Genomic DNA, 26,753 nt, shown 5'->3' on the forward strand with positions numbered 1-26,753 from the left:
GATTTATCCTTAAAGTTATTCGTTTTCAAATGTAGCCCTGTTGTAGGTGGATGTCAGTTATTTGACAGACAAAGCCCATCTGTGTCTGTCGACATTTTTAAAGCTGCCTCAGGTCTTCAATTTGTTTGGAGATTTGCAGAAGTTATTTATGGTTTGCTATCGAATCAGACAGAAATCATGGAAAATTGGGTTTCCATGATTTCTGACTATTTTGTTTGATAAATTGTCGCACACTAGCTTACCTACACAGCTAGTTCTCCTGGGGTCTTTCACTCCCTGAAAAATGTCAGGCTTTCTCCTCCTATAGATACCAGTGGTTATTTGGGTTTATTTCTCCAATCTCGTTGTTCACCTCAGAACAGAGATGGAATCCATTTCTGTCTGCTTGGCGGTGAGGTAGACTGTAGGACAAGGTAATTTGGCTGGCTGGCACCCTCTTGTATCTCTCTGTCTGAGCTGCTGAGCAATCTCAGGGCTTATTTCTCAAGTTTACCTCGAACAAACAAGTGAGCAAAAGCACAAAACCCCCCAGTTTTCTGTACAGAGTGGCATAAACTGCTCTAAGGCTGTCCACGCGCTCTGACTGGTTGCTGGGTTTGCTGTTGGTTTTAAGAATCAATTGTGCAAGTGGAAAAAGGACAAAAAAAGTTTATTATTATTATTTATTTATTTTTTTGCATCAACATGATCAACATCTTGGACAGTTTGGGCATAATTCAAGAGTAATACAAATACTAATTCCTTCACAAATGTTTGTCCAACTGAATTTATTGTTCTCCTTTAAAATGGAGAACAAAAATCCCAGTCAAAGGATCTACTTTGCCAGTGGTTTAAAGAGGAGTGTAGTGTCCAAGCACAAACATATCAGTAGAAAAACAATGGAAGTACAAAGATCACAAGGAAGCACATTTTGGATTGAGTAAAAAAAAAATACAAAGGTATGTCAGGTTAAGAGTGAAATCAGAGCACCAGGTTTTCTTTTCAGCAAAAATGTTTGGCTTCAAATGTGCTGAAGTTCTTAGGGAGCTGGTCTAATTTACGACTCATAAGGGAAAGTTTATCAAAGCATTGAGATTGTTGTTACAGATGCTACAGAGGGTATAACAAAGGAAGCATCATTGTCAGAGTATGCCGAGTTGTTCACAGATGCAAGCTGACTGTGAGGCAGCATATGGTTCCACAGCTCTGCCCTAATATACATTCAAATAAATCCTCCTTTGTCCACACAGTTGAGCAGAATTTTCATTAACTTTTTTTTTTCAATGTTACAAGCACTTTAGGTAATGAGTGTGACTGCAGACATGAGCAGATATTTAAATTCATACGGGTAATTTAGCACAAGGCCGGTCAACCAACATGGCCACTGAGAGTAAACCAAAAGTGACAAGATTGTAGGAGATAATAAAAACAAATGGAGAAAATCTCTATGATAGTTGGAACAGTCAATGGAGCTGAAAAATGTTAAGTTTTCTTCTGAAGACCTGCACACTGTGCAGTTTGGCTGAAGCAGAAGAGGGCAAAAGTGCATTTGGATAAAAGAAATGATGTCCTGAGATTCCACATAATATCATTTGGAAATAAAAAAGAGCACATTGTAGAAGAACCTCTGGTATTATTACCAGGAAAAGAAAAATGGAATGACTGCTTTAAGCATTAACATTGTGTAACTTCTGTTTCCCAAGTAAAAAGAGGTACTTTTTGACCCAAGAACATGTGGAATGGTCATTTGGAGCAATGAAATCAGACTCTAGGCTGAGCTTAAAACTACAGTGAGGTTTCCCCAGAGATTCCTTCTGGTACTTGATAACCGTCCAGTTATTTAGAAGTTACAAGACATATAAAAAGGAAATAATTTTAAAAAAAGGAGCATTATAAAGGCAGAGAAGGTGATGTCAGTGGGCTAGCAGTGATAAAGGAGAGGTCGATGCAGAGCTGCAGTCCACACCTTTAATGGGGACACTGTAGACTTTGCTCACTGTCAGAGTGTAAGGCACTTTCACTGAACACGTCAGGAAGAGGAGAGCTCACAGGTCAGTGGTGATGACAGGTGTGACCCCATGGATGAGCAGAGTGGGTCCTAAATCCTGAGTAAGCAGATCCAGCTGGTGTAAGTATGTGGCGTATCGCCGGGTGTCGGCTGGGGGGCGGGGCAGATACAGGAAACGCACGGCAGGAGGTGGCATTGCCTGATCCAGGATCAGCTTATTGACAGCCACGAGGTAGTCATCGGAGACGCGTGTGGCGTTGCTTGGGAAGCTGTTGGCGTAGTCTTCTTCGCTCTCCTCCTCGATTGCTCTGGCCTCCATCTCATCAGCGGTCAAGTCTGGAGACTTGGACATCAGGTTCTTGTTGATTCCACTTTGCCGCTGCCAGTGCAGCGCCACCACCTGGTCCCAGGGTACGGTTATCACTTGCGCTTTAATTCTCAAATCTTTGAGGAGCTGGCCTAGTTTGGCCTCCGGGCCCTTGACGCTTCGCCCCTCCTCCACGCACAGAAAGAGTCGCAGAGAAGCTTTGCGCCAGGCTTTCACCATGTTGAGGATGCATGCTAGCTGCAGCAGGAACAGGGAGCAGGTGTCGACGTAGCTGCAGCTGTCCGGGCGCAGGAGGTTTACTGGCCAAACATCAACAAACACGTCCACTTTTGCTAGGGCGGAGGGAGGCGAAAGGATCCGAGTTTTATCAAAGTCATTGAAATATCGCGCAAGAACCACATTCTTGAGCATCTTCATGGCGTCAGAAATAACAGAGACATACTCCTGGGGGCCTAAAACCTTCCCATCCCCAAATTCACCATAATCCTGCCTGTCGCTGGACCCCCGCAGGGAGGCAAAGCGGTGCAGAGGGGGCTGCTCGAGGTCCAGAGAAGGACTGAAGGGATCTGTGGACTCGGTGGAAGACGTTGACGATTCAATCAGCTTATCTTTCGGAAGGCAGTCGTCATAGAAACCGAGGACCAAGGTGTTGGGGCGCATCCCACCTGGAAGAACAGGAGCAACCAAGAGAAACTAAACAGTCAAACTGACTGGAAAAAAAGGCATCATAATTATTCATCAGGACACAATATGAAACTAAGTAAGTCACACACGACACAAACAGCTACACACAGCGACACTGGCAGCAGTACTGACCAAGTCCTGAGATGAAGAGTAGATGCTGGACGCCATGACGGACAGAATCTGCCAGAGTCAGGTTGACAAAAGCTTTGATGTTCAGATGGTCTACCAGGGACAGCCATGAGTCATACTGAGCCTGCAAGGGGTCAGATGGTAAAGTGCCTGAATGAGAGAAAAACACCAAAGAATGGACATGTGAGAATCAGGTACGATAGTCAGGACAAGAAAGGACAAGCTCTGTGCAAGTTTTAGGAACTTAATTGTAAAACAACTTAAAGAGCATGAGTTACACATTTTGCTCGATCTATTGACACCAACATTGGCACCAGCTGATGTTAAGACGTTTTTATTTGACTGTGAAAGTTAAATAAATGAAAATGGGCCGATAATGACATGTTTATTTCCACCTTGTTGATGTTTGTTTCTGATGCAGTGCAGAATTGTGGGGGAGTTTAACTGAAGCAGAGAAGCGGAGCAGAAGTGTAGTGAAATATATATTAGCAAATATCAGTCATCAGCCAAAATAGCAATATCAATACTGGATATCCATATCGGCCCAAATTCAACCCATAAACTAAATATTGTGTTTTATCTTAGACATGTATTTTTATTAGGTCAAAAAGTTTTAACACCTTCCAATAGCGATTATAACAAGCTTCATTACAGTTTAATAGATAGTTTTAATTACCTGAAATCTTGACTAGAGGCCAAACCCTATTAAATAGGAGATGGTAATAAATCACTAAAAAAGCTTTTGTTTTTGTCTTTCTAAAGACACTGCTAACAGGTCAGTTCAGGATGTTAAGTTTTTCAGGGCTTCCCTATCAGGAAGCTTCATTACTGTAAAATCCTATTTAATGGACCATTTTCCCATCTTCCTGCATTTTTAACAAAACTTTATAGTTTTGTTAAAGCAGATCAATACCACCTCAAAAAAAAAAAGGGGAGTAGATACTTAAGCTAGGCGCTGTGCATACATTTAGAGTGTCCCTTGCACCATCTTAATGCTGTTAGGGTTTGACATTGTGCCACAAAACAGGAAAATAGCTGCAAATGTTGGGATCTGCATCTAAACAGTGAGTACTTTACAGTTTCTGAAAAAATAAGCTAAAGAGTGACTAACCTAAATCCTTTTCTGGGTTAAAAGTCAGTAGTCAGTTTCTAACAAGTAGTACTATGAAAAGTAACTAAGTAGTGACTGCTAAATATTTCTGGATTCTAAGTTGGTTGTAATTCTAATTCATTTTCTGGGCTGTAGCAGTATGAGTCTGCATAAAAATTATTTAGGAAGTTTAATGTTGATCTTAATTGTGCATACTCCACAATTTCTGACTTCACTAATGAATTAAAATAATCTATCAGAGTTTATAAAAACAGATGGGTAAAACACAATGTTTCCAGATCTGAATAAAATATAGATTTCTGTTGTGTATTACCAAATAAACCCAAAAGTACCCGGATATGAAGTGAAAAACTGCATAGCTGACATAAAAAATGAGGCAGAGGGAGACAAAGATGTGAGACAAGATGCTGAACGGTGGGAGTGAGGGAAGAAAGAGATAAAGATCCAACTCCAGATGACAGCGCAGACAGAATGTTGGACAGAGCAAAGATGCAGAGAGACACAACAGGGAGGTGGGTTATCCATCACTCCCAAAAAAGCAACTGTAGGTGCTTGGGAAAATTTCAGTCAGTGTCTTTGGGGCTCTTCATGTCATTGTTACAAATTATAGGTAAGTACTCTTCTCAGGTTTACAGCAAATAGTTGCTAGACAAACTGAATATACAGTAACATTTTCCAGGAGTGTAATGAGAATGTCAGAACAAGAAATTCGTCTGACCTGTTATTGCCTAAATTAATGGATTCATCAGAACCAGACAAGGACTCTTTTGTAGCAAATGAACATTTTGAAAGATTTTAACATTTTCCCACTAACCAATACTTAAGAGAATTCAGACTGAGAAGATTTTATTAAGAGCAGCTTCCTTCTTCTCCTCTGAAGAGAATGTCGGAACAAAAATTCTTCTCTCTTGTTATTGCCTACATGAATGGATTCTTTGTATAAAGACCAAGTGGTTCATCAGAACCAGACAAGGGCTCTTTTGTGGCTAGTAAACATTTTTTTCCAGCTGTCCAACACTTAAGAGATTTCAGATTGAGAAGATTTCATTCAGAGCTGCTTCCGTCTTCCCCTCTGCTCTACCCACAAACCCCTTACATGTTCTCCAAAGACAAAGAAAAGGTCCAACAATGACCCTGCTACTTGAAATAATTCAGAACACTGCCGTCATGTCAGAGAAAACTGATTCTCCAGTGGTTCTCCAGTATATACAGCTCTCACAATAAGACAGTGCAGGGTCAGTCAATGTCATGAAGAAGCAGCAAGTATTCTATTCAATGGTGTGTGATGAAAGGTGTGAAACTCTGCAGTCCTGTTATTCAGAAATGCCACACAAAGCTTGAAGATGACCTATTATGCTTCCTTGAACAGGGTAGGTAGGTCATTGTGCTATGTAAACCATGTTCATTACATTTTCTGCATAAATTCACTTTTAGATAATGAGATTTCAGTCTCAGTTATGCCCATTTTGAACTCCCGTCAGAATGAGCTGTTTAAAAATCTCTTCTCACTTTAAATCCAAATAAGCTGTTGCTGGCCACTCCCCCCAACTCAATGTTTACACTCGCAAATGAAATGGTTGCAATCAGATGAGCAGTTATACATCTGTACATCTTTGAAAAGCATTAGAAGAGCTTCCAACACAACCAACAAGAATGCAGCAAGAGGTTTGTGGATAATGTGTCAACAAAAAAAACAGTTGTCTTTTCCAGCAGCCATTGTACAGTGCATGCAGCAGTAAAATCAGCTGATCAAACTTGCAGGAGTTCCACTTGGGTTGCTAGATGACAGGCTGGGCTTTGCTGGGGTTGTTAGGTGATGGGTTCTTCTTTTGTTAAGCTGCTAAGTGAGGAGCAGTGTCTGCTCATTAGTGACGTTACATCCGAAGATTTTTTTGAAACGGACACCAAAAATAATCAACTTATTGCTAAAAACGAGCTGGATGTTTTTTTAAGCACCAGGGACGGTTTGACAAGCAGCAGCAACCAAAGTGGAAGTACAGTGACATACAAAATGTAAAATTAAAATTATGTAAAATTCATACATATGAATGTCCCCTTTAAACAGTGTTTACTTTAAGAATGCTTTTCTCAGAACAGAAAGTAAAGGAGCTGGGGTATTTTCTTACTGAGGTCTCCTAGCTGGACATGTCCCAGCACATAGAGGCCGCTCTTCTTGATGTCATTGATAAAAGTGATGAGGCCCACGCTGCTGCGAGGGTTGGAAACCATGAGGAGGATCTGAGGTCTCCAGAACTTGATGTGGTCTTTCCTGACATCTAGCATCAGAAGGTATTTCCGTACCTATAGCAGAAAAAAATGGGTTAGAATATGATTTTATCTCAACCAGCGTAAACGTAAATGCTTACATAACTTAAGTGATTTCTATCAATGAGTTAATAGGCATGTGCTTGACAGGCCAATCACATATCATTGTATAACTAATGATAGATAACCAGTGACTGATTTGTCAGCCATACACAAACCATTATTTTTATATTTCATTTGAAGATCTGCCTAATGCATTGCATATCTACTCTGTCTTGTATTTGTATTTGGTGTAAACATATTTTATTCAGCTAATATCTTTTTGCAGTTCTGTGTTTTATTTTGGTAAAACATATTCAGAAATTTTACATGTGAGTCAGAGCCCGGGGAGAAGATATACAAGTCTCTTCAGCACCTTTTAACCTTTTATGAAGACTAAACTTATAAAAAAAAACAAACAAAACAAAACAATACAAAAAACAGGTCCAGTTCAACAGGTCCAGCTATTTCATAAATTTGAAATAGCTGGAAGTTCAAAATGCAGTAAAGTGGTCCAGTTAGTCAAAAAACATAACAAAACAAAAAGAAATGTTAATTTGTCACATCACAAATTTTAACATATTACCCATTAAGACAAAATGCCATGCAACTATACATTTCTGAACACACCTAAGACCCCAAAAAACAACAAAAACTGAAATATAAAACTTTACTATGCATAACTTTATCATTAGGCTTTTAGTCTTAAGAAAATTAAAGATGTCAAAAAGTTCAGACTAATCCAGACATGGAAAACAGTATACGTACTGTTGGAGGACAATCAATGAACTATTTAGGAACCATATCCATGTGGGATTAAACACTAAAACAAAACGCTAAAATGAATTTATGCCAATCTTGGGAAGTCTGTTGCTTTATTTGAAGCTGCATTATAAAAGTGTGAATCTGGAAGAAAAGTCCAGCTGAATGATAATTTGATCCTACTGGGAACTTCTGACCTTTTTGAGTGCTGCCAATAAAACCTGGAGTTACTGGAAAGTTGTGGAGAGTTTCATTTCTCAGGAGAAACCAGCAAAGAGGTGATGTGAACAAAGACAATTTGGGATGAGTCATCCAGTCATCTCACATTTAGATGAGTGGGACAGGGGTACGTCCTCAAGTGCTTCCCGCCAACAAAAGAGCTTGCACTTTTTTGGCCGGAGGAATCCTCTACACAGGAAGAACACCACATGAAAGGGTAAAAACACTCGAAAATGATTTTATTATAAAAACACATTCAGGGTATGTTTTATTGGCTTGTGGTGGTGCTAAAACTTTGTTAAAAAAAGGGTTTTTGATTTAGGATTCGGCCTGAAAAAATAGACAAGAAATCATTCCGATAATGTCTAAGCAATGCAAGTTCAGCTCGATCTCCTGAAACTGCAAGTTAATGTGTGTCCGCGTGACAATCAATCAAAAACCAAGATACAAACACCATTATTGCTGTCATAATCTCCCCAACTGTAAAAGACAAAAAGACAAGGTCCCAGCAGCAAAGTCTGACTGCCTCCACTCAGCTAATCATCTGTCTCCCTTTATCTCTGTTTCCCTGTCTTCTCATCCATCAGACTATCATCATTTTACTGCTGCTTCTATCTCATCCATCACTTAGTTTTTCAATCATTCATCCCCTGCTTATATTCTGCTCCCACCTTCTCTCCCTGTGATACAATCAGCACTTCTTGCCTCCGTTTTGTCTTTTTATTCCCTCCTAAAAACAGCTGTCGACCGCCTACTATCTAGCTGCCTTTCTTTGTTGTTATGTGCTAATGTGCTTTTCATCCCCGTCTCAATGTCACACTGGTGGCAGTCCGATACACCGGCTACTGCTGGAGGGTGCAACTGTATGCATGTGGCACAGCATACATGCACAGATGGGGTCTTTAGCTCAGCCTATCATTTGTATTATTTTTATCAAAGTGGGCTTCTTGCTAGAGGCGTGTTTAGAACCCACTTCCACTGAATGATGAGAAGTGGGGGCGGTGAAATGAGAAGGCCCATTTGTAAAATGAATATAAGAAGATGTTAAGACGTGGATTTAAAGTTCATAGAAATGATTAATTACCTAATAAACACATTAAACCCAATACAGGAGCCATATTTACGTTGTGTACTCAGGGTGCTAAATGAATGTCACATAATGTAGCTTATCTCAACATGCCTTAAATCAGTTAATAACTGCTATTTGTTACTGTCTATGGATTGAGACCAACATTGACCATAAAACTGGTGTCTTTCATTACCGAGGTTCTGGTCCAGTGGCATCAGAATATGAAGGAGTGATCTGTACTTCAAAAGTAATGTCACAGTTTCCACTTATGATCAATAATTTACTGCCTGTTGCTAAATATGTCTGCCCATTCTGATCCTGGTTTGGTTTGAGATTTTTTCCTAATAAAATTATTCCTCTTCACTGACCTGCTGACCTTTCCTCCCAAATGGTGGGAATAGCATTGAAATCAAGGTTTGAATCCAAAGTTTAATTCGGAGTTTTTCAATCGGCGATAAAAATAAGGATCACTTTCTTCAACATCCCGTAGAATAAAATGTTGCCATCCCCTCTTTGCAAAAGTTTATTATTTTTGAAGTGTAATAGAAATAAAATTGTTGTTCTTATGCTGACGGAGGACTTACTATCCACTTTTCTCCACTCCCTTGTCATTATTGTCTTTTCTTTCTATTTGTGCTGCTGTAATTATTTTCAAATTTCCCCTACTAGAAACGAGAATAAAAAGACTTCTGATGTCTGTTTGTGTTTATCTCATGTCTGAGCTGGTCAAGGAGGTGGGCTGCTATGCTAACAGATGTCCTGTTAAAGGTTTCTTCTTGCTTAGAGGTAGCTGTTCTCCTCCAGTCTAAATCTAGTTTGATGAAAATTAAACTGCATGGAAGAAAGAGTCGAAGCAATCAAACCTTCAAAAACTTAACTGATTGTTGTTTTACAAGCTGCTAAAGCTGGATATATTGCACCTGTACTGAATTATTTGGAGTGAATTCGATTCTATATTTTAATATGAAGGAGATCTGTGCAATGGATTAAGACGGATTTCACTGTGTAAGACCAGAAAAACTGACCAGAAAAAATGCATATTCTTTAAAACATGATTGCACTTTAATTAATTTATTTCTCTCTGTCTGTATCTGTTAATGATTTTGAGGAACTGAACATATATCTATCTATTAAATTTGTACTGCTGAACAAAGTTTGTTGTTGGAGCTACTGTCAAGATGAAGAAAAACCATAGAAGGGAGGGGTTGTGAGAAGTACAGAAAAATAAAATTGTATTAAGAAAAGCACAATAACTTAAGTAACTGTAATAATGTTCTGTCTCTTGACAAGCTGCTGGAGAACCCAGCCAACATCCCCCTCCCTGCCTGTAACCCCCAGCCTGCAGCATTGGCAACGGCTCCCCTCGGCTGCCGGCCCTTCTGACAACATTGGCCCCTCTTCTTGAAAACAGGCAACAGAGGACACAGCGCGCTGAATGATGGAGAGCGTGTGTTTGTGCCATAAATGTAGAGCGCTTTACTGAGGGAATAGATGCAGATGTGCGTGTTTGTGTGCTTTTCTGTCTGGTAAGCCTGATATAAACTTGATAGATGTCGGCTGTAGGAATGACAAACCTTAATGTGTATGGTTGAGAAAAATAAAAAAAGCAGAGGGAGAACGCGTGTGTGTACTTCTGCTAAATGTAAAACGATTGGGAGAGGAAGTGGAGAGTGAGACTGCGTGTGTGTATGGGTGCCTGTGTGCGTGCGGGTGTGTATGTGTGTGTGTGTATACGGGCATCTATAAAGCTGATAGAACGATTGCTTGGCAGAGGTACAGGATCGTGTAAAGCGGAGGGGATGAGATTTTAGTTGCTATAGAAATGACAAGCAGTATTGAGAGTGTGTCTGCGTTTGTATGCGTGTGTGTACGTGTGTGTGTGTTTGTCAGACCTGGTGGAAAATGAGAGCCTGGCTGATGTATCCCCAGCTGGACGTGGGGCTGAGGTAGTGAATCAGCAGGAGGAGGAGCAGCATGAAGGCAATGCTAGCTGAGGCGTAGATGGCGTTGATGAGGAACATCATGACGGCACAGCCGATGATGCCCAGTATGCAGGTATGCCAGGTGAAGTAACGAAACGTGGGCCTGAGAGGGAAATAAAAGGGCTGGAGGTAAATCTCAAAGTAGAAGTTGCAGAAAATTGAAAATGAATAAACAGGAGGGCAGAAATGCCGGCCTGTGATATTTGAAAACATCACCGTGAAAAAGAGCACAGTGGGAAAAAACATAAACAAAACAAAAAAATTCCATGTTGGAGACTGTTTTCAATACAAAATACCCCAGAGGATATTTATGTCTCTGGTCTCCAATTTAGTAGAAGTGTTTTCATTTTGAAATTAATTATTTGATAAGTATGTTTTGGATAAAATTTCAGCAAATCATTTGTTTTTGTTTCAGACACAGGAATAAGAAGTGAACTAGAACTTGTTGGTCACATCACTTCCCAGCTGTAATACACTTTAATATGCTCCTCTGAGTAAATGAGATTTAATTACAAGAACAAACTTTTGTCCTTGTACTTTAGAAAGTAATTGCTCAAAAAAATAATTTTAAATAAATAAAGTAGACGTTTAATGGGCCATCTTAAATAGAGGTGCACCGAAACGGGATAATTTATAGCACGGCCTGTCCTGTTGGGTGAAAGACCTGTTGGAAAATGACAGACATCTTTTGGATGGAGTTGTTTAATTTCTAAATATTGTTGTAGATATGCATCATGATGCACATTAAAGCCAAGTTTAATGTGTAGGTTACTTAAGAGAGTTGGTAGCTGGATGTAGACATTATGAAAATCAGTGGGGAAGTTGTTATTGCAGGGGAAAGACTTTGACATCTGTTGAGCAAGAGCATTCAGTCTGGGCTCCAGACTGTCAATATTTAGTAACATTTTGTTACAAGTTTCTAAACTTGGAAATATAGCTTGATTTTTGTTATTATTATTAATATTATTTAATTTATTTTTTTAACTCTCCTAAACATTAGACACAAACAACACAAGGGAACAAAAACCTATGAGAAAAGGAACTTCATAGTTTACCCTGTAGAAGGGTAGTTGTATCATCTACCATTAATAAATTTGTATTTTACATTTAGAAAACTTTTACTCAGGCAGCATACCATTAGGGAAACATGAAATTGCAATTTTGTTTAATATTACAATGAAATGGCCCACATCAGCTTCACTACTCTTCTCCACATCACAGCAAGACCCCACAATTCCCCCTAAGCTTTATGATCTCTGTCGCCAAGAGGTTATTTTCCTTTTTTATTGACTTAGGATCAAAACAAGTCTGGCATTAATGCGAAGACAAGATCAATTATACCCAAAGGGATGCAGATCATTAGCCACAACTTAAAAAACTACAACTTGCTGTTGTAGCTTTCTTAGTGTTTGTGTGCAGAAACCTATAATTAGGAAAACAAAGATCTGTTTATCTCACATTCTAGGAACTAGATAGAGGTGTGAGATACACATTGGATAGAAACTGAAAATTTTACTGGATCATGTAATTGACCCCAATTTTCCTGCAGCACCTGAAGGCGTGTAGATGAACAGCCGTAAAGATGGAAGGAGCTTTAATTACACACCTCAACATGGTGGGTGCTTCCTCCATAGATCAATACACATTTTTGACTAAGAGGCAAAAATGAACAATCAATAAACATGAAACTGAAGCAATGCGTAGATCTAAGCAGAGAAGAGAGAACTGAGAACACAAAGATGTTAAAATAGTTGGAGCGTGAGGTAGAATGATAGAAGAGACCAATGAAAACCTGGGTGGATCTAAATTTATAAACCTGAAAATGGATATTTTGAGAGCTCACAGATGGTGAAAGCTAATTTCTTGTAATGGGCTTGAAACAAACTCCCTCTGTGAATCAGACAGTAATTGTACTCCGACATCATATGCCAGGCAAGTCCAGATTAAAATATCGGAACAAATACTGAACAAGTACTTCATGGAAAATTCAGTATTGTATCCAGAAAACCTTAAATGACAGACACAAATTGTAATAAAGTGTTGGCTTAAAATTTATAAGATTAATGAGAAAGCATGTTCCTCTCTTGTGATTAAAAAAAAATAGGAGAGTCTGCTTGTCTTTTAAGTCATGCTTCAATTGACCAATAAAGTTCAGTGATCACAAAAGATCATTCAAGGACGTTGTAGTTAAAACAGCCTCAACTGAGATATCCAATGCCAGATGAGGCTGTAGCATCGGGTTATTGTCCAACATCTTGTAAACAACATTCACTGTTAATTAATCAAAGATGAATTACATTTACTGACAGATTGGGTTGGTGACAAATGAGACCAAAATAAAATTTGTTTTTGATCAATCATCCACACCCCACCTTATGAGGTGAAAGCTGATGAATTTTGTTCAATAGTCTGATTTGTGAATCAATAGCACAATACTGGCATTTCCTTTAGGCTCAGTTGTTTTTGGTGTTTAGCAGAAATTAAAGACTCCATCAACAGTAAATCAGAATGTTAAGGATTGGGGAAAAAAATAGCCAATAGCAAATAAGTGCTGCTTTTGGCTCATGGCCTAATTGTCCTGAAGACAATTTGGTCATACAGTATGTATTTCAATAAACAGCCTAAATGGGACATAAGCTGTACATTAACCTTTGTGAGATGACAGCAATGGACAATTGCAATATTGGAGAAAGTTCAGCAAAGAAGAAGTTCTCTCTACCTATGTAGTGTTTCTTATTTAACATTCAATAAAAAATGTAAACAATTATGACAATGATTAATCTTTGTGATCACAATCCCCATCACTATTGCAATATTCAGTCATAATTTGGAATTTCATGCTTTCTGAATGTGAAATACTGGGATAATGAAGGTTCTCCATTGATTGCTTTCCATTAACACTGTACCTGAAAAACTATTATATTACTATTGTATCAAGGACAACTTTATATAGGGATCCACTTTGGTAAAGATTTTAGCCCATCCTTGTTTGTTCTGGCTGTTGAACAGTAGTCTTGAAACTTTACTTTTATTTCCCCTTGACTTGATCACTTAACGCAAGCGTTGGCCACCATTTTCCAATCTCCCCCTACCCATCCCATCTCAGAGTGGAATTAATTACAGTAAAAGCCTGCCCACCTGGTAAACCATCCCCCACTCATCCTTTTAGTCTCTGCAGGAACTGTTGCTGCTGATCAGAAGGGCTCCACTTAGCCACCTCCCCATTTCCCATCTTGCTTGCTCTCCCACGACTGATGTCACTTAGCTGAGACAGCAAAATCGCCCTAGACGAAAAAACTTGCCACAGATCAAGTCCTTGGAGATATAAAAATGAGGAGCAGCTAAGATGGAGAGTGGAGAGCTAGCTTGCAGCCAAAAAAATACGTCATATCAGAAGGAAAAGTGGGGACAGACACACATACAGGGGAAGACTGCCAGGAGATGCCACATTCTATAAGTGAGAGGTCTGAGTGTGTGAGACATTACGTCAGGCTGCCTCTGACATTAGGGAGGGTTCAGCTTAGACCGACTTGACCTTAAATCTTTACTTAATTGATATTAGAACAACGTGGTAAATGACAACTATTTCTCCTCATTAGGGCTGTATGAAGGAGAGTGTGACTTAAAGTTGGAGTTCACTTTCAAGTTTGGATGGAGCAAAAGTAAAGATTCTCTCAAATGTTGTATTTAAAGTGCCTGGAGAAATTTAGCCAAGATTTCAAGTTGTGAACCTATTAATGACTAAATTTCAGAGTGCTTTTCTAACTCATATTTTAATACAACTTATTAAAATGTAACCTCAAGATTCATGAACCGTCAAGGACCCAAAACTGGGAAAAAAATAAATAAAATTATATACATATAAAAAAGGAAGCAGTTTAATGGTCATTCTGAAATTTCAAGTATGGTATTGATCACGGAGCCAGAAAAGACAAAAAAAATTTACTCAGTGACAATCGATGAAAGAAAAATTAAAAAGCTGTTTCACCTCAAAAATGTGGGTATTTCAGGTTTTATAATGTGGCATTTTGTTGAGACTGAAAGTATTTTAAGATGAGTGAAATAATTTTTGTTGCCATAAGCTTTAAAACTAATTTCCCTTTAATCAGGATGAATGTTGTCCAGTTTAAATGTAAAGGTGTTGGATTTTGAGTAATCAGTTTGAAATAAAATAAGAAGAAACGAGAATACCAACTGAAGTCAGAGCTGGGACTAGTATCTCTTACACAGAAGTTAGTCAAATCCAAATTTCAACTTCTAATATTGCTGCAGTACATAGAAAACAAAGTGTGTCCAAATTCAGGGGTTGCACACTTCAAAGGCCAGTTACATCACATCAATGCAATAAACACTGTCTAAATCTGAAGATGAATACAAATGCGATTCAAATCTAAGATTAATATCTAGAGGTATAAAAATTTAAAGTTCAAAGAAGTTGTGTTGTTTGGCTTTTGTCATTGATGTAGATATGTTTTAAAACAATTTTTAATAAATAAAACAAACTGAAAACCAGACAACACATAAAAAAAATTAAAAACAACAAAGAAAAAACTAAGTCACAAATGGGGATTGCCAGCAGGTGTATTTTTCTGGTCTGACTATGTAAAGCTATATAAAGAACTTCTATTCTCAATTTGTAAAGTCTCTCAGACATTTCTATTTGTCTGTCTCAAGGTCATAGCATTAGTTTTTTTATTATTGTTTTTTTGGCTTGAGCAAATATCCGCTGACACTTGTGTATTAAATCTTGGCCAGTGACTGTATAATATAGTGTATATTTGTGTTTTTCATAGTGAATGTTCGAGTGGGTTTGAATTTGTCATCCAAGTGGCCACAGAAGCAGGCCATAAAGCACCCTCTGAGCAACACTTCCTGTAGCTGGAAGCACCAGTGATAAAAATGCAGCCAATGCCAGTCACTGTACACAAGATACACTCACAAAAGATGAAAATACAAACATTCTTAAGAAGGTTCAACCACACACTTCTCAGAAAAAAGAAAATTTGACTATGATGACATACAAAAACACTCTCCAAAGTTATCGCTCTCTTGTTGAAAACACATATACACACAGACACACTTAACAAGCAGGCATCTTTTCCGCTACATCATAATTTCAGCCCCTTCCCTCCCCTACACAGCAGCAAATTCAAGGGAAAGGGAAATATTTCTGCTAAATTAGTTATGCTAATTACAGAGCAGCTCTCAGGGGGAGAGAAAGCGCTAAATGGCTTTTAATTCTTTTCGCCTGGAAAGAGATGTGGGAAAGCGCCAGACAGAGAACAGAGAGAAAAGAGCACACACCAAAAATGTGAGGAGAAAAAAGAAAAATTAAACCAATAAACACAAACAACTGGCATTAAAATTAGTCTGGTGGCACAGCAACAGTGAACTAACTGAATTAACAACTCAGGGGAGAAGGCCCAGAATAGGCAAGCGTCCAGACAACAAGTCTTCTTATCGGCTCTGGGAGCCCCGGGGCCCCTGGCCAACAGGGAGGGGACAGTAGAAAAAGTTAGAGAGCTAACTTTGTGTCAGGCTTTGCCAGCGGTCACATACTGATAATGAGGCCTGAGCCGATAGTACACAGTTCTGTACATCCAAAGCACCAAAGCAAATGATGGCTTTATTTTCTCATACTAACTTAGAAGTGTTTTACTCTTGGAGAAAACTATTCTTTCCTGGCAGTCTGGTTCTGATCGTTTGTGAAAATGGAAGTTACTTTAACTTTGGAGACTAAAGTAAAATCTTTTAACTTCCCAGAAAAACTAATTACCCACGAACATTTCAGGTGCAAATGCATGGCTGTTTGTTTTTCATAAAGATGGGTAGAAAACAGGGAATATTTTCTCTTCAATACAGAATAAACAACTCATTTCAAGACAGTATAGGACAGGATTTAAAGAAACAAGTGTGTATACCGCAGTTCTTACACTAATACTGAGTTGATCTTAATGACAGAACAATATTGAGAATGTCATTTTTGGGTTTTACAAAGAAAAAAAAATTGCAGAAATCTGAAACAGTATTTTAAAAGGTGTATTGTTTACGTAAAAGCAGTTGAGATACATGCACCAATAGAAAACTCAGAATCAGATGCTAATAGCTAATACTGAGCCAGTAACAGTATCCTCACTTACAACAAAGATGAATGCACATTAAAAAGACCTTAAATACTGAACTGCAGAGCTATATAAAAAGAGTAAAGGGCAAATTGAGTGAATATATAGTACTTTTTAAATCCTACCGATTACTTAAATAGATTTACACCACAGCAACATTAATCCTCAATAACTCACACACACTGTAACTTTGACAGAGAAAGCAGACCAATATTAAAAATGCTATTATTTGCTTTTTGCTCTTTTTGCAGTGTAGCTTGCTCCTAAAATGATCACTGATTTTGTTCAAAAATAAAGTGTACTTCTTCATTAATATTCGATCAATTCTTAGTAGATCATTAAGTGTGAATACATAGATGAGGAGTGTAGTTTGACTAACTTTACAAACAACAGTTAGTAATAAATGTCCTTTTGTCACTACCTTTACAGATTCAGACCAGAAATGTAACTTGGGGCGCCTCTGGTGGCCCCAATTCTGGCCTCCTAGTGCTGCTTCTTTTTTGTTTTTTGATCTTTTAGTTTTGCCTTATTCATAATGTTTATGGAGTGTTGTATGAATTTATGATTCATACAAGAAAACATATTCCATCAGAATATAAAGGAAGATGGAAAGAAAGTGTCAAACACAAACACATTTTAAAAATGGCATAAAATTGGTAACCAATTAAAATATTATTTGGCTTCTCTGGGAAATGTCATAAGTAAAATGCTAAGTACAGCAGTCAGAACAGATTACTTGACACAGATGATCAATTATCAAGCATCATACTTGATGTTTCAAGTATCATCTTTTGTCAGACTGTACTGACAAAAGAGTCAGTACATTCTCTCTCTCGTTGTGAAAAGCATTGTTAAAAAAGAAAAAAAAAAAGATTAAGAAAATACAATCCAGTTTACACTACTGTTTTACAACCAGCACACACCAAAATAGGCCATGATTTTTAAAAACTTGTGATAAACACAACTTCGACATTAGGGACTCAAGCATGAATGTGAATGAATAGGATTCTTTTTGAGCAAAGAAAGGGAGATAACTGTTTGAATCCTAGACGACGCTGTGCAAAAATCCATGTATAATGAGCTTCAAAAGACAGACCAGTGACTCCTGTTCTGATATTACCAGACGGGGAAATCTGACAATGAGAATAATTAGGCTCATGAACCATCCATTGCATATGACCAGATTTATAGGTCATTTCTTTGTTCAATGACAGTCATTCTGGCATGTTATTTTGTTAGTGTGAGGACTGAAACCATTGTTATTAGGGCATCCGTGCGTATTCAATGCTCCAGCCCTGCTCCAGCCCTGCTTCACTGCTTCAGGTATACATCAGAATAAGGCATTTACTGAACTGTCAGCCTAGTTCATTCATGCAGAACCGGCATGGCTGTACTTTCACTAATCCAATAAAAAATTTTGACAATGCACCTGAACTGCCATTTCATCATGAAATAATTCAAAAGAGCCAGACAAAATTGGTTCTGCTGCATTACACCACTGGATGCTCCTACAGTTGTGCAATGTAAATATGACCATCTTTAGTATGCAGGGACACAGACACACAACCAGAAAAGCACAGTGGAAGACAAAGTCACAAAAATCTATTCTCTTTTCATGTTCGCCATTATGAAAAGAAATATCTTCGGAAGTTAGTCATTTAATTTAGCATTTGCTATCGAAATCTAAAACCAAACAAGTAGTTTTTTTAAAAGCTTTTAAGAAAATAGACACTGCAGGAGAAATTGATTAGCAGTTTTGGACCACACTTCTGAAAGGGATATTTTCAATAACTAATCAAAAGTGATGAGCTTCTTTATATTTGCCAAGTGGAAATGTTTACTTTAGAAAAACCAGAACATACCCACCAAAAATAATTTTTATGTCTTAGCTTATGGGAATATTTGGCATCCTTTTTTCTCAGAAGTTAATTAAGCCAGGAGGTGGCACTGCAAACATCTTACAGGTGATTCTTTCCCTTCAGGTAAGTTATTAAATTCCTAATCTTTACTTGGATTCAAATGATCGGTTGGTGATCAAAATTGAAACATTACCCTTTAAATTAATGTAGACTTAAAATTTAAATTTTAAACAGAAATATTTAAAAATGTATGCTTAATATAAGTTTTATGTGACTGAGGTCTAATGAAAACACCAAAATTGTGTTTTTTCTGATATTAAATAAATATCTTAAAAGTTTTGTGCATTTGCAATGGAAACACATCTACCGTACACGGTGATAATATAAAAGGTGTTGATCTTTTCTCCTGATATAATGAAACTGAACACAATAATGACAGAAATAAAAAATCTTTAAAACTACAACTACATACAGATAGAGCTCCAGACCAGATGGGCCAACATGAACACCATGATGGTGACCCCAAATTTGCTGAATAATTCACAATCAATCTGTGATCAGATGATAACTGGTTGGGAAGATCATAATATCAAGGCTCTGTTGGAGGGCCTGCCAGCTAAACATGATGAGATATTACTCTACATTGAATCAATAACTTTTTGGATAAAACCTATTGGTTTATAAAATAACACTTAATGGATGCTTGGCCTCACATTTTTTAACAGTCATCACTTGGAAGCTAAGTCATCTGAAAAATGTTGCTGATATGGATAGCTCTTTCAGATTATTAAAAGTTTTTGTGAAACATTTTGTAATATAATGTGCTCATTTTAAAGTTGTAAATAACATTTACATGTGAAAATACATAAACAGAATCAATGAATACATGTAATACTGTTTTCTATCTGGGTAAATTATTATTGATGTGAAGAATAATCACTATTTGATCAGAAAATCTCTTCAAAGGTATTAATAATAATTGATCATCACCATTATTGAGTGTGATTCATGTAGCTTGTTGCTATTCTAAATGTTTGTATTTAACAAGTAGTCCTTCATATTGTTTAGGATCCTATAAGCATCTTCCTATTTCAAGAAGATCATTTGAGCTGCAATCTGCTGATGTGTCTGCAATAACAGAAGCTTAAGTGTCGTTAACATGCACTGCAACTCATTTCTGAGTATTGCCGCAGAAGAATATCAAACTCTTAAACCAGCACTGGATGCAATCTGTCAGTACAATAAAGCAACATGTGATGTTTATACTATTTCATTCCTCCATTGCAAATAAAACTCAAGTGGTTTAAATATTTCCTGCAAGAAGAAGCCGCCTCTGGATAAACAGTATGCTTACTGAATTGAGGAGGATATTTTCTACACAACAACATCAGCTGCTGACAGGGAGATGTGAAATGACTCATAAAATGGTATGTGGTGATTCAAATTCCAAACTCTGGCTGTGCCATGATATCATCCAGTCACATAAACCTCCACCATGTCCGCAGGTAATTTGAGTGATGCAAGAGAATATTATCAGCGAGTTCTTATAAATCAGGATCACTGCAAGTGACCAAGGAATACGAATTTACTTGTACACACAAACACTGTAAATTTTAATCTCTAAGCATCACCACACATCGTTACCCCCACATCTAGCTCAGGCCTCACCCTCAGTCGGTTTATTGTTAGTCCCTGTTCTCCATGAGGCTGTAAGCACTGGCCAGTTTTATGTTTTTTAATTAGTACATCATCACTGTAGCAGCATTGCACAGGCAAACCAGCTCTTCTACACAGATATAAAATGTCAGAGAATAAGACAAAAAAAAAAAAAAAAAAAAAAAAAAAAAAATGAATAAATTGGGGCGTGTGTCTGTATGGGTACCTGAAATTAGGTGCAGAGGCCCATTCCAGGGCAAGGCAAGCCAAGTCTACAGCAGCATACACCAGCAGGAAGAAAATGGTCACAATGCTGGCAATGGTGTTGAGCTTTCCTGAAAACAGCACCAGCTACAGCGAAAGAAAGGACAAAACAACATTGAGGGAAAAATCAGGAAGGGAGGATTAACATTCAGAAACAAAACATCATTTCCAAGTTAAAATAAAATACAAACATTTAGTGTTAAATTTTATGTGAGATTAGACTGAAAAAGTCATTATGCTAATCCTTTGGAAGGATGTTTAAAAGCATGTTAAAATTTGTCTCTGAATATTTATTGAACTGCTCTTTTTTTTTTTTTTACTTTGACCAAATAAAATGAGAAATGTGCATTTTTTTGCAGTTTTATAAACACATGCTCTCACAAAAACAGACTAATTAAATGCAGTGCTTCATTACTAAAAGGGAACACCAAACTAGAGTTACATGCAATAACTATCACTTATGTTCCTCTAAAGTGGCGTTATAAGTGTTGGACTCCAATTCATTTTAGCAAAATATTGATAATCAAATGTGCTTGTAAAAACCCTTGTGATTGGAAGCAGTTGATATTTAACTTGAACTCCCCGATCCATCAGTTGCTGGTAAGAAACTTAAAAAGCAAATCTTATTTCAGATCAGTGAAACAAATATGTGCTTATAACACCACCTTTGGTGGCTTGGTCAAATTCAAGCCTTATCGAAAAGCTTGAAGTTAGCCATATTCAGCATCAGAGTGCTACTATTTCAGGCTGAGGGAGAACAACAAAGAGCAAGACTTTCAGTATATAGGCTTTATGGCGTACAACAAAGCCACTCTGTTTCATGCAATGGCGCTTTTCAAGTTCAGAGTTAAGGTTAATTATCTACCTTATGTCTCTCTTCTCCTTCAAACTAGAAGACATTTTTTTAGTAATGCTAGCTGTGCTAATCACCAATATTAGATCATTTAAGATGTCATTATCAAATCATTTATCCTCATTTTAAAATAACATTTTACAGTGACTGTTGTGAGTTGGCCATTACATCTACTAAAAAAAAGTAATGATAAGTTGCAGCAGGTAGACTAATAAAAGGAAAACGCTACAACATTAACAAAAACGCAACAACATAAAGGAAAAAACTACAACATAAAGGAAAACACTACAGCATTAACAAAAACACTACAACATTAACGAAAAACGGAATAGGTATGTCCCAGTGGGAGACCTAAGAAGTCGCTGATTGGACTACTGGTTGTTTTACTTTTGAACTGGAAGTTATTCTGGCTTTAACTTGATTTTTAAAAACATGAATGTTTTCGGTGATCCAAATCTTACTACTGCTATTAGAGAGTATTTTGAGTCAGGACATACATACGAGGTGATACAGGACATGCTCTGAACCAACAAAGTGTCATGTTTTTGAGCTGTGGGAGGAAGCCGGAGTACCCGGAGAGGACCGGGGAGAACAGGGAGAACATGAAAACTCCATGCAGAAAGACCCAAGGCAGGGAATCAAAATCAAGATCTTCTTGCTGCAAGGCAAAAGTGCTCCAAATTGTGCCACTGTGCAGGCCTGATGTTTGATTTTTGATATTTTATTCGTGAAATGTATTTTTTATTGACACCTAAGGAGAATTAAGAGACCAGTTGACCTAACAGTCATGACTTCAGACTGTGGCCAGGAAGCTGGAACACCAAAGAGAACAAAAGGAGACAAAGGAGATGATTGTTGATTTCAGGAGCAACAGGATTAGATCAAACCCAATTTCCATCATGGAAGAAGAATATAAACACCATGGTGTTCATCTGGACAACAGACTGGACAGTGAAGTGTCTATAAGAAGGGACCAAGCAAACTGGAAGAAGCTAAGATCCCTCTATTTTTGCAACAAGCTGCTACCCCCGTGACCCGAGTTCGGATAAGCTGAAGAAAAAGGATGGATGAAGTTGTAATTACTCTCTCTTCCACTTTCTGCAAGTTTTTTCACTGTTCACTAACATATCCATCCATATCATGGTGACTAAGATCTCTGAGCATGCTAAAAATCAGGCAGATGTAACATGCTGTCCTTCAAGATAACTGACAACAAGACTTTTTAGCATCACTTCTGAATGTAACTTTCTTCTTTTCAACAAGAACCTCCTTAACCGGCAAAGTTTGTTCTTTTAGAACATGAGAGGAAGTAGCCTCTTCCAAAGAAGTCGAAGAAGAAGTTGAACTTTCAAATATCGGTATCTCCATACTCGAACTACTGAATGAAACGTCACTGCAAAATGAACCCTTCAACAGCGGTCTCTTTTGGCAAAGCACAACTTTGCGTCCTCGGTGGGGAAGGCTTGAAAAGAGAAGCATCAAACTCATCGTACTCTGAAGCACTCGTCCTAAGAGAGAGAATTCTCCTCTGCTCTATGTTTCCCAGCCGGGGAAGGATTGTAAAGAAACATTAAAATCATCGATCCACACATTCTCAGAGGTGAGATTTTTCTCTGAGCAATCTTCCCCAGCCGGAGAAGACTTGAAGAGAACAACATCATAATCATTAATGGACTCGTCTGGAGAGGTACTCGTCTCAAACTTTATGCCAGGAAGTATTTTGTTGAAGACTTTCTTTACTCCAGTGGTGATATGATAACCTGTCGCAAAAGAAAGTGGGAAACACATTGTGACTAAAATCAAAAATAGTTGCTAAACTAAATGCCGATTGTAAAGAGTCGCTTAGTACTGAAAGCTGATGTTTTGAGATCCAAGCCTTTATAGTCTCAGATGTCCTTAGACCTATGACATTTTAGTGTAGTGTGAACTGGGCTTTACTGACACTTCGTGGTTGGTTCGGAGCATGTCCAGCATCACCTCGTATGTATGTCCTGACTCAAAATACTCTCGAATAGCATTAGTAAGGTTTGGATCACTGAGTACATTCATGTATTTAAAAATCAAGTTAAAGCCAGATTAACTTCCAGTTCAAAATTTTATTTAATGTGCATGGGCAGAAGCTGCTGGATTGAAGTTAACCGTCAACTCTGTTTTCTGTTTGTCAGAATAAATACAGTGAACCTGAATGTGTCTGCTGTGATGTCAACCTACTGGACCTGAGATGAACAAAGAAGGGTTTCCTGTAAAAAAAAAAATGTATTTCTAAATAAACCATTTTTAGCCAGAGCAAAATTTCTTGAAAATGACAAATGTTTGATTGAGTTAAGACTACTTATAATCACCTGGTTACACTTTGGCTGATTTTGGTCATCACATCAGGCATACATCATGTAGTAACACACTTTTAAAATTTATGTTATTGCATTTTCCAGGGGAGGCGGGCTTGTAAGAACCACAGGGTGCAGTGGCTCCAGTGAGGAACCAACTGATTGAGGCAAAGGTTCACTTTTAATTAAGATGGTATCTAAGCTGCTGCTGGGCTACATGAACTCAGCTATGTTAGCTGTGACAGCTGCGTGACGGCACAGCCAAGTTTGGTCCCTTGCTATTTAAATTCAAAGCAGCTCATTTGGAGGGAGAGTTGTACATCTAATGAGACTTGCTGCATAAGACTGGAGGTGCAGAAGCTTTGTTCTGAAGATGACCATGACATGAGTACTGCTCCCTGCCATGTCCACTGATATCAAAATGTGTGAACATAGCTAAGCACAATTTACCCTTAGCTACTCCAGAAGTACAAAGAAAAGAGTAAAACCTAGTTTAAGCTAGATGCAATTCTTAAGATGTTAGTATTTTACCAAATTGTGAGTATAGTTAATACACTTAAAAAAATACACATAGTTGCCAAATAAATATTTGTAACATTTGTAACAAGAGTTTATGAAGCCCAATCAAATGCAAATTCAAAACTCAGTTTTCACATCTGGACAAGGTTATGCTAATAAGCACAGTTTAAGAAAATAAATAAAAAACAAAATTAAACTATAAATCACTTAGAGAAGCTGTGGCAAACTAGTTCATAAGCCTTTGAGTTATTTTTTAAATGAAAATACTTTATGTGACGCTTCTTAGATCTACAAATAAAAACCATAGACAACTTAACCAGTTGGTTCCTCAGTGGAGCCAATGAATCCCGTGGTTCTTACAAGCCCCCCTCAGCTAAGTAATCATGAAAATAAGTTTTGATAAAGATTCAGGACTTTCAAAAACACTGGGAACACTATGCAAAATCACAGAATACATAGAAAACATTCAATTTAGATTTTTTTAATGAATAACATTAGCTCATTTTACTCTGATTTTACAAGGATTACGTTTACAAAAGCCATTTTATACGATGGATACAATTACAGGTGATGTATTGCTAGAATATGCAAGGATGTCATGCAGATAGCCATGCAGATTTAAACTTATATATATATATAAAAAAAAAAAAAAAATTCCCTTCTCACCCACCACGGGTGGTTCTTATCCTCTGAGCTCGGGTCCTCTACCAGAGGCCTGGGAGCTTGAGGGTTCTGCGCAGTATCTTGGCTGTGCCAAGGACTGCACATTTCTGGACTGAGATGTCTGATGTTGTTCCTGGGATCTGTTGTAGCCACTGCTCCAGTTTGGGGGTTACTGCCCCGAGGGCCCCGATGACCACAGGCACCACTGTGGTCTTCACCTTCCAGGCCCTCTCCAGTTCCTCCCTGAGGCCCTGGTATTTCTCTAGTTTCTCGTGCTCCTTTTTCCTGATGTTGCAATCACTTGGTATTGCTACATCTACCACAACGGCTTTCCTCTGATGTTTATCCACTACGACAATGTCTGGTTGGTTCGCCATTACCATTTTGTCTGTCTGGATCTGGAAGTCCCACAGGATCTTAGCTCTGGCGTTCTCCACCACCTTTGGGGGTGTTTCCCACTTTGATCTTGGGGTTTCCAGTCCATATTCTGCACAGATGTTTCTGTACACTATGCCTGCCACTTGGTTATGTCGTTCCATGTACGCTTTCCCTGCAAGTATCTTGCACCCTGCTGTGATGTGCTGGACTGTCTCAGGGGCCTCCTTGCACAACCTACACCTTGGGTCTTGTCTGGTGTGGTAGATCTGGGCCTCTATTGCTCTGGTGTTTAGGGCCTGTTCCTGGGCTGCCAGGATGAGGGCCTCTGTGCTGTCCTTGAGTCCAGCTTTTTCCAGCCATTGGTAGGATTTACTGATATCAGCCACTTGGGTTATTTGCTGGTGGTACATCCCATGTAGGGGTTTGTCCTCCCATGATGGTATCTCTGGCACCTCAACCTCCGTTCCCTGTTGTCTGAGACATTCACTGAGCACATTGTCTGTTGAGGCTTTGTCTCTGATGTATTTATGGATCTTAGTTGTTTCGTCCTGGACAGTGGTTCTCACACTCACTAGTCCTCTGCCTCCTTCCTTGCGGCTCGTGTACAGTCTCAGGGTGCTGGATTTGGGATGGAACCCTCCATGCATTGTTAGTAGCTTTCTGGTCTTAATATCTGTGGCTTTTATCTCCTCCTTTGGCCAGCTAATTATTCCAGCAGGGTATCTGATTACTGGCAAGGCATAGCTGTTTATCGCACGGATTTTGTTCTTGCCATTGAGCTGGCTTCTCAGGACTTGCCTTATTCGTTGGAGGTATTTAGCTGTGGCTCCTTTCCTTGTGACCTCATCGAGGTTGCCATTTGCTTGTGGTATACCTAGGTACTTGTAACTGTCCTCTATGTCTGCTATTGTTCCTTGTGGGAGTGAGACCCCTTCTGTGTGGATGACCTTCCCCTCTTTGTGACCAGCCGACCACATTTCTCTAGTCCGAATGACATCCCAATGTCAGTGCTGTAGATCCTGGTGGTGTGGATCAGTGAGTCGATGTCTCGCTCACACTTGGCGTACAGCTTGATGTCATCCATGTAGAGTAGGTGACTGATATTGGCCCCATTTTTGAGTCTGTATCCGTAGCCAGTCTTGTGGATAACTTGGCTGAGGGGGTTCAGGCCTATGCAGAACAGTAGCGGGGACAGAGCATCTCCTTGGTATATGCCACATTTGATGGACACTTGTGCAAGTGGTTTGCAGTTGGCTTCAAGGGTGGTTTTCCACAGCCTCATCGAGTTTGCAATGAAGGCTCTCAGAGTCCTGTTGATGTTATACATCTCTAAGCATTCAATGATCCAAGTATGCGGCATTGAGTCATAGGCTTTCTTGTAATCAATCCAAGCCATGCACAGGTTGGTGTGTCGGGTTTTGCAGTCTCGGGCAACTGTGCGGTCTACGAGGAGTTGGTGTTTGGCTCCTCTGCTATTTACACCGATACCCTTCTGTGCCGTGCTCATGTGTTTATCCATGTGTTTGCTTATCTTGGC

General features: G+C 38.6%; 1 protein-coding gene across 3 annotated transcripts in view; it reads right to left on the reverse strand.

Annotated features, from left to right (window-relative positions):
• Positions 1-681: 681 nt before the first annotated feature.
• The window catches only part of zgc:153039 (uncharacterized protein LOC767698 homolog), a 77,016-nt gene continuing 50,944 nt past the window's right edge, over positions 682-26,753 (reverse strand). For all 3 annotated transcript variants that reach the window (XM_055028096.1, XM_055028097.1, XM_055028095.1), the window contains 5 exons: positions 20,439-20,563; positions 10,486-10,678; positions 6,366-6,540; positions 3,132-3,278; positions 682-2,980 (listed from right to left, as the gene is read on the reverse strand). In XM_055028096.1, the coding sequence (XP_054884071.1) occupies positions 2,025-2,980; positions 3,132-3,278; positions 6,366-6,540; positions 10,486-10,678; positions 20,439-20,563 (1,596 nt within the window). In that variant the 3' untranslated portion in view covers positions 682-2,024. The remainder of the gene's footprint in view (positions 2,981-3,131; positions 3,279-6,365; positions 6,541-10,485; positions 10,679-20,438; positions 20,564-26,753) is intronic.

The sequence above is a fragment of the Poeciliopsis prolifica genome, unplaced genomic scaffold (assembly GCF_027474105.1).
Source record: "Poeciliopsis prolifica strain line A6 unplaced genomic scaffold, Auburn_PproV2 SCAFFOLD004, whole genome shotgun sequence".
NCBI lineage: Eukaryota > Metazoa > Chordata > Actinopteri > Cyprinodontiformes > Poeciliidae > Poeciliopsis > Poeciliopsis prolifica.